At 29.8% G+C, this 9,843-nt stretch overlaps 1 protein-coding gene across 1 annotated transcript; it reads left to right on the forward strand.

Annotated features, from left to right (window-relative positions):
- Window positions 1-1,447: 1,447 nt before the first annotated feature.
- On the forward strand, window positions 1,448-1,945 carry LOC121117611 (CYFIP-related Rac1 interactor B-like). Its single transcript, XM_040712054.1, has one exon. The coding sequence runs from the start codon at window positions 1,448-1,450 to the stop codon at window positions 1,943-1,945; it is 498 nt and encodes a 165-aa protein (XP_040567988.1).
- The last annotated feature ends 7,898 nt before the right edge of the window (window positions 1,946-9,843 follow it).

Here is a 9,843-nt window from a genome sequence, read left to right on the forward strand (position 1 = left end):
CCATCTATTTGTAAAATAATTGATTTTTTTTTGTACTAACACCTATGATCAAAATCATGCCATTTTTCATAAATTAATGCAGATTTAAAATCACTATTTATTACTTTGTCTCAAAGATTTTTCGAAACAAAAATTGTTTTAGTAATTTTTATTCAAATGTCTACCAAAATTCCGTGGCTCTTAAAGAAAAATCATTAAAAAATAAAGATCTCATCATGCTACAATTTATTAGACAAGAAGATGCCATCTGGTTATCTTATCTGCTATTATATAAAACATAGCAACATTATTTAAAAGTTTTGATGAAAAACTTATTCCTAATATAATAATGAGGCCACAAAAGTTTGCTATTGCAAATATATTTTGCACTGAAACTGCTGTTTAGGATTTGTTTTTAATTTTATTGAAGAAATAATCAAAAAGATTCCATGATAAATTTTCACGAGGAAACTGTTTTGACACAAACTTTGTATATGGTATGACAGTACACCAGCTAAAAAATCAAAATCTGTAACTCAATCCAACTCTGAGTAATGAGGCCTTAAGAAAAAAAAAATTAGGATTTTGAATAATATTTGAATAGTAACATATCGTAAACCAAAGTCATGATAAGTATAATACATTTTTGAAAAGCTATCAGTTAATTATACAAAACTTTACTGATATACTTTTTAGATTTTTATAATGTAAAAAAAGTTAAATATGTCCATATTTGTGTGATAATTTTAACTATCTTCTATAAAGAACACTTATTTATCTTTAAAAACAAGTGCGGAGTTCTAAAGTCATGGAATTATGATTTATATAGATATATCTCAACATTACTTTACAACTTTGTACATACATCCCATTTGACTGCAAAAAGGTATATTCGATAAATAAAGGGTAATTAACTTACAAAAATAATATTGAGTAAAAAGTAAGGAGAAATGTACTTTTTTTTTCCCTTCAAATATAGGGTTTCTCATTTCCAGAGAAATATTGTAATTGTATTTTGTATTTAGGGAAACAAATTTTAATTTTACAGGATCTGGTAATACTATGACCAAATGATTTTGGGCCTATTTTTTTAGTTACTTTTTGGAGGAGGAAAGGTTTCGATATTTAATGAAGAGAGCAATAATAGGGCACGAGCAAAAAAATAATATATATATATATATATGTGAGGTTGTGTGAGATCCTGTACCTTGTTATTTAAATTGGTTGTTGAAAAAAAAAATCTTACAATGCTGCAAATAATTTTCAGAGCGCCCTCTATGTAAGTAACATTAGTGCTATGCCGGTCCTGATTTAGAACTGAACACTGCAGTTCAGTCCAGTTCAGTCCTATCATATTGGTTTGAAAAACTTATACAGTTCGTTGTTTGATGACGTCACTTAGCTTGATTTCTTCTTCCTTTAATAAATTGTAGTACTAACAGTCTTAAGAGACGGTTCTAAGGCTGGAATGAACCGAGTACATAAGGATCGACATACCAGCTATATTTTATATAAAAAAATCATAATTCAAGAAGTTGCATTATTTGACGAACTTAAACTTGTCAATCTAGCGTTACTAAATGACTTTGCGTACTATAAAGGCACGACACAGAAACCTAAAAATAGGGATCACTTTCTTAATATTGATATGGCTGCACTAATGTCTCCGTTTTTTGGTCATGCTGCTCCTATGCTCAAAAGTATTAACTCTTGTGTCAAATATTACATTGCTAGAGAAGATGCTCCCTCAAAGACACAAAGAGCTCTGGATACTCTTATTTTGATGGCTAATATATGGGTTAAAATGCTTGATAGTCACAACTTGAAGGCCGGAATAAGAGATGAAGAAAAATCTAGTGTTGGGATCCTTATGAACAACTTACGCTATACTATACAACACGTTAACGATGTGTCTGCTCCAAAAAGTACAAAAGGCATACTTTTGAGGAGTGTAGTTAAAATTTAAATGTTGTAGGCACAATTTTAAACAGTTATTATTTATTTTTTGCCCTTGCCTATTAAGACATGACTATTTAAATGACCTTTGTGGTATTCTCACGCGCATTTGAATTTTAGTACTATATCATCCACATCATTTATATTTAAATTATATATTTATAGAGAAAGAATAAATAAAATAGAACATTTTAATTTAAAAAAAAGAAGTTGTGTTGCATTATTTTCCCGCAAGACGGAGCCACTATCTGACGCTTTATTTAGAAAGGAATATAAAGAAACAATGCTCCTGCCTCATTGTAAATACTAATTTGTACAACCATTATACTTGTATGTAATGTTATCACAAATTTTCAAATCATGAGCGGGAATTTTAATTACATTTAATATATATACACTAGGGTTATTCTCCCGGGATTTCTGGGGGGTTTACACATAGTGTAAATTCCCCAGACAGTATTTATTTTTTAATTATTTCTTAATAAAGGATTCAATTAAGTAAGTATAATCTACCAATATTATATAAAAAGAAATACTTTAATGTCAAACTATTTATTATTTACAAGCCAGATTGCAATGTTTCTAAGAATCCCGTAATTTAAAAATATGTTTCCACAGAAATGAAAAAACCTATGTACCTTGGACAGAACCGAAAAAATAATATCGCTCTTGGAGCACTCTCACCCTTATTAATAGCCGCACAAGAGTGTATTTGTAAGTGGGGCAAAAACATATAATAGTGACGTCATCAGGCGCCATTTTGAAATAAAGCTTTTTGTCTAATTTTGTAAAAAAATTGAGTTGACATTTTTTAGAAGCGATTAAATTTAAACAAATGACATTTTTTTATGTTGATAGTTTTGACGTTTAAAATTTTGAAGATAAGTACATCATTTGGTAGGCTGATACTAATCAAAATGTAACCGGGGGCCTATGTTTCCGGACCTACAGATTTGTACTTGTACACACTAATTAATCAAGTTTTTGAAAAAAATATGGATGTTATGTTTGTTTTGCTCTGTGAATGTACGGGGAAAGATATGAAGAAATGCAAAAAGACATAAGTAAATAGTTTGAGTAAGTTTTATATTTATTTTATTTTCTAAATATATGTATAAGTAGGTAGGTACTAATATTGTTTGTTTGTTTAAAACTTTTTATTTATCCGAAAATGTTGAGATCATCAAATTATATTACTAAAAAAAAGATTTGTAAATATATTATATTTACAAATATTTTTAGTTGGATATTTTAACAAAAAAACAAACAAACAAAAAAACAGAAAATCAACAGGTAAAGGTTTTCTTGAATAATTTTTGAAATATGTGTTTTTCTATTTTAAATATGAACTTTAATTTGATATAAAACAAAATTGCCTTTATACCAATAATTTTTGTATAATTTACAGTTTTTATCTATCCTTCTAGACATAATGTTTCAAATATTAATACAAAATGCATTACAAGACATTATTGACTTAATTGCCAAATCTACTGTGTAAATAATAATAAATACATTCAAAACTTGAAATTGAATGCCTCTTAAAAAAGAAAGGGTCGTAGATCCGAATTTGTCTTTTACTTAAAACAAATAAGATCGAAAGTCTTTAAGTCGTTACCTTTATTGTATCACGAAAACTTTCCCATAAAAGAAATAGAGAAAAGCCAAAAATCAACTGACTATCATTGTCTTATTATTTTATCACAATTTATAGAATGAATTAGATATATGCAGTGTCCTTAGACACCTCAAAAAAGAAACTCACTTGTAAACATGCTGAGTGCTAATTTATGAATGACTTTCAGATACAATTATAAGGGATAAAAAAACAACAACCAGAAAATCCACTTGCTGATATTAATAAAAGATACATATATATTGAAATAGATTTGGTTTTACCATTCCGCTTAATAATAAAACTTTTTTTAAACCTTCGAACGACTTTTTAAAGTATGCTAAAGTTATGTTCCCTGGAAGATTTAAAAGGAAGATTCGAAACATATACGTGAGTTAAATTCATTAAATTTTTGTAAACAGAATTGGAAATATTTTTCTTTGTGTTGCTGTAATTATGGGCGGTATTTATTTGTTTTGGAACGCTCTTCTCGTGATTTTGTAAAAACCAAATGATCGAATATTCTCTCTCCAAAATCAATCTTGCAGGGGAATAGTTTTGGCAAGATTTAGGGGTGATTCTTAAATCCAACAATATCTGGTAGAACAACAACAACCCAACCACTACCTGTTTCCAATATATTGCATTGCATAGCCTGCCTTCCAGGTTTGATGCTCACGTTCTATTAGCCCATTCGCTTCGAGATGATATGGGGTTGTCTTTATATTTTGGATAGTAAAACCATTCATCAGGTTCTACAAAAACTAATGCCCCAAACTGACCTCTTCGGTCAGTTGTTATGATTTTAGGATAGCCTAATCGACAAAACCAGTTCTTTCTACTACAATTGTTAATTAAGTTTTCTTTGCTCCCATTTGGTAAAGGATGAATTTCCAACCACATTGCTGCCCTGTTTAAAATCCAATGTTTGCCCTCTACTTTTTTGAAATGGCCGAATTTAGTCAAAGTGGATATGGTTACATTTTTTTGTTGGGGACTTGATTTTTTCAAACGGTAAATAGGCTAATCCCATTTTCTTTGATTTGCTGCTAACACCACAAAAGATTATGTAGTCCCTTATATCGAAGACATCGGAGTCCAAAAATAAAGGCCTTATTTTTTTCTGAATGCGTTTTTCATCCCCGTGTGACTCATTGTGGAACGTTTTTAATAATTCGGGAACTACATATTTGGGCACGACAGGCCTCACAGACTTGGTTCTAACATCACAAAAGATACTGTGCCGATCAATTTCAATCCACTCTACCCAGGGATAAGCAGCTTGCACCTTTTCCTTCAATTTGTCTCTCAGCCACTGCTCCTAGTCCATGAAATTTAAAAAATATCTGCGAAATATCGATAATACTTCATTGGTCATTTGGAATTCTTAGTGAATTAGGCCGCCAATAAATGATCAGTGTAGCAAGAAACACTCTTACCCTCAATAAAATATTCAAAATATCTTATAGCTTCTTATACTGACAGAAGCTGACGAGACAAAGTACCCTCGTTCACTTCTCTGTTATTCAAACCCCAAATGTACAAAGCTAATTGGCTAAGTTAACGACCTTCCCCTTGTTCGAGCACTGCGCCAAGGCCATAGTTGGAAGCATCCACACAAAGTCTTAATGCTTCATTTGGAACATAGTTAGCAAGAGTGGTAACCTTGTTCTACCCACTTTTAAAATCCATGTAAGCCTCTCCAGGGTAGTGTCTGATGATATTGGCGATAATTTTTTTCTTATTCTTGACTTGCATGATAAAAGGGGTGTAATAGTTTTTCCAGATTGGGGATGTATCTTTTGTAATATTATCAAACCCAATCAACTTTTTCATTCTTTTAACATTCATTGGCTTCTCAAACAGTTTTAAAGAAGTTAACTTAGATTCAATGGGACCCCATTTGAGATTTTGAACCCCGGAAGTTCATTATCATTTTTGCAAAATTGACTGCGAATATAAAGGATATTATCTAAGTGAGCAATGCCTTATTAATATAGGTTGTTAATAAAGGTCGGCCTTTTATAATTAGTTTATTACTATAAAAATCTACCAAAAAATTATTGTGCTTCAGAAAATCATATACCAATACCCCAAATTTTATATCTGACACGATGAAATTCTAAGCATATGTTTTCAAATGGTGTAACTCCATTCTTTGAGTAGAACTTCCATAACTTTTTAGGGCTTTATTATTCGCTGCTAATAATCTAACTTTATAATCTACAATCCGAATGGATTAGGAAAAGGGTATCAAAAAGTGTTCAGCACCAGTATTACCTAAAAATATTATAGGATTAGTTGCTATAGTAAAGGAATCAGTAATGTAGGACTGGATTTGAAATAGTTTTGTAGTTTGAATATAAGATTTGTAGATTTTTTTGTTTTATATAAGTTTGGGAAATATTTCCAATGTTTTCACAATTAATGCATTGAAATTGATCTTTTTGCTTCGAAAATCCCGACGCCTTATAAGTTTCTTTTATTTGAATTTTCAAATATCAAAACAAATGTTGGGAGAAAGACATTGATATGATCTCTTGCCGAATCTGTTATGAAAAATACACAAGATATTATATTATTATTCGTGAGGGAAAAAGAAAAACAAGTTGAATAAGTATTTTTATTAAAGTAATTGTATTGGGCGTGTGTATTATTGTTACGCATAAACGCAGACATTGGTGAGTATTCCTTTCGACAATATTAACTTCTGCATCTACATCATGCTCCTCTTCCAGAAAACAACTGAGTTTTAGAGTACTTACATTCTCCTCAGTTCTCGCACACCTTATGAATTGCTCATAGGATAAACCACTGAAGTCTGGTGTGGGTTGTTGATACGATGATGTGGGAATGCAATTAAAAACACTGTGTTTCACTAGGGTCTCCTTAAAATCCGTCCTGCCCATAGAGATTTCATTAATGAGGTCCAATGCCTTCGATTACATTTCACAAACAAATATGCTGTCCTTGTTTGATATGAGGTTCACAAACTCGTTGGTAAGTTGTTGCTTAGACCCTACATACAGTCTCGTTAAAAAATCATTTAAGTCCAATGAAGGCTGTTGTTACTCCAGACACTTGTTTAGAGAATAATCCGGGACTTTGTACAATAACTCTTACGGAATTGCACTCAACAGATAATTATATTTAGTCCTTTCCTGAGTTATTATAGCCAACTCAAATTGAGCTTCAATGCGGTGGACTTATTCAGTCAGCTGTACGGAGGTAAAAGATGGTAGTTTCACTGACACGTGACTAAGTTTACTCACTTCACTGTCTTTAGGGATACTATCCACCGTCGTAATTCGTTTAGTCAGGGTCACCAATGTAGTGTCCTTAGAAACCTCAAAAAGAAACTCACTTGTGAACATGCTGAGTGCTAATTTATTACTCACTCTAAGATACATTTACAAGGGATTCAAAAAATTAAAACGAAGAACAGATACCAAACACTAGAAAATCCCCTTACTGCTATTAATATAAGTAGTCTTTTATCAGAGAAAAAAAGGAGAGTGTGTGTGCCACCAGGTACTGTGACAACTGTCTGACTGAGTTATACCGTGGATGAAAACCAATGCCAAAGGTGTCAAGTTTCTGTTTCAACAAGACTCAATCCCTTATTACCAGCCCCACAAGAGCCAAAATTTGTTTAAAGAAGAGAAGGTGTTATTTTGATATCACCACACCTAGCCTGATAACTCCTTCTATTCCCATGGATTCCTTCTTTTAGGAGGAGTTAGAGAGGAAGATGTTGTATCTTGACGAGGGAGAGGAGACACAAACTATTTATAAGGTGGAGTCCAAGATGACCGAGAGAAATGATAAGAAGGAATGTCGTTGAGGAATAAGACAATACTTATTTAAAGGAACATATGTATTCTTTATAATACAAAAACCTACTCTAATAAATCCATAAAATACTATTTATACTAGGGAAAACACTGTATTTTAATATATATATATACAAGAAAATAAGAGACGAGAAGAAGGGGGAAGGAAATACGCATACATTACAGAAGACCTCTATTGTTTCACACAACAACATCCACACCCTGAGGGCCTTCATCATCAAATAACGGAACAAAGCTTCTCCGTTAGACGTAGTCAAGGGCTGAAAATCCCTTGGGCCTCGGATTGAGCGAATTATTGTCAATAATGGCAAAAACATAAAATAATTTTTTTCTCCCCAAAGTGTCAATAATAAAGTCATATAATATATTTACATTTTAATGAGCCACGCTGTATTTTTATGTCGTATGTAGATTGCAGGTATCTTTACTAATAAATTGAAACATTTACCCAGGACTTAATTTTGTCCTTAAGTAAATGATATTTATCAAAAAAAAAAACAAATTACATGCCCATATTTCTAAATAAACCTAATGCATTATTCCTTTAAATGACACAAATATCAAATAAAGACAAAATATTAAATAATTACAAAATATTACTTTATAATAAATATTGACTTTTTCTAAATTTTAACATGTTTGAAAATAATAATTATTTAATAATGATCTAAATACTATGACAAAACTGACAAATAAAAATAAGATATGAATCAACCTAATATTTGCATACATTTGTATCACGATCTTTATTTTCTAAATGTTTGAAAAGGGTGTTTAGATATCCATTGTGGCGTCCTCAAGGGGTGGGATAGAGTGGCTGTAGGCCTTCCAACCCAAATTAAGTAATTTTAGCTTTTTACTAGAACCTTTTTTACATACAAAAAAATATTTTTCGTCATTAGCCATTAATTTTGATTTTTTTACTAAAAATTTTAGTTTTTTGTGATTAGCTATTGATTGTTCATTTTTTTTCCAAAATTCAATTTTTCTAATTTTTTTCCCAAAAAATTTAATTTTGCTAAGTTTTTTTTACAAAAAATTTAATTTTTGGAAACAACTATAGATTTTTGATTTTTTTTTTCCAAAAAATTTAATGTTAGTAAAAAAATTAGAAGAATTAAATTTGTGGAAAAAACATTTCAAAAAATTCTTTGCTTAACAGCTTAAGGGCTCTAAAAAACAAGATTTTCAATCTGAAATTTGATAAAATTTTATTTTGTTAGACTGATAATAATCTAATTAACAAAATTTTATCAGTACACGGTCGTTCAGGTAAATCTGGACCATTATTAACTACATCCTGAAGAATAAAGAAATAATTAAAATCGGTTATTTCAATTGTAAAATAAGTGGTTGAGCCTTAGCTTTAAGTTATTTGCGCAACTTTTAATTCAAGACAAGTATTTACAATTTATGAAACCAGGGAAACACCATCATGGAGTTTGCTTGCACAACACAGAGCCCTATGTACATCAAAAATTTGCCCGGAATTGTCTAGAACAGGTTGAAGGAGGAGGGGGATGTAGGGCAAAAAATTATTTTTTTGGAAAAATTAATTTAAAAATTCATAGTAGTTTCCAGAAAATAAAAATTTTGAAATTTATTTTCCAAAAAAAAATTTAATTTTTTTAATATTTTTTACAAAAATTTAATTTTCTGGAAACAGCTATCAATTTTTGAAATGTTTTTCTGAAAATTTAATTGTTCTAATTCTTGTACAAAAATAAAAAAAAAATTCAGAAATTTATTTCTGCTTCCAGAAAAATAAATTTTAAAAAATATTAAAGAAAAAAATTTAAAATTTTTATTTTCTGTAAACTACTATGGATTTTTGAAATTTTCGCAAACAAATATTTTTGAAATTTTTTCAAAATTTATGAATAAATTTTCGATACTTTTTACAAAAAAAATCAACCTCCACCCCCCCCAAAAAAAAATATATATTGTTGGTCAATATCTACTAATTTTTGATTTTTTCTTTACAAAAAGATAATTATTTGATAAAAAATTTTCAACCTATTGCTTTTTTAGAAAATTTAAAAAAAAAAAAAAAAAATTAGAAAAATTAAATTTTTTGTGAAAAAAGTTTCAAAATTTTAATTTCATAGAAACAACTATGTACTTTTGAACTTTTTTCCCAAACAAATATTTTTTGAAATTTTTGCAAAATTTATGAATAGATTTTTGATATTTTTTTTCCAAAAAAATTCCAAAATCCAAGCTCCCCTCCCTGAAAAAAAAATATATTTAAATATAATCCTGCAAACGCCTTTCATTCAAGAAATTAATTTATCAGGTTTGGAGGTAACGATAAACTTATTAGAAAGTAACAGTATTTGCTTAGCACCATTTACGTATCTGCAAAATCCTTTTTTCTTATTTATAAAATCAACTTGAATCCCATTAATTAATTTATTGTATATGACTTTAAACTGTAAG

Source organism: Lepeophtheirus salmonis, chromosome 5, assembly GCF_016086655.4.
Source record: "Lepeophtheirus salmonis chromosome 5, UVic_Lsal_1.4, whole genome shotgun sequence".
Classification (NCBI taxonomy): Eukaryota; Metazoa; Arthropoda; class Copepoda; order Siphonostomatoida; family Caligidae; genus Lepeophtheirus; species Lepeophtheirus salmonis.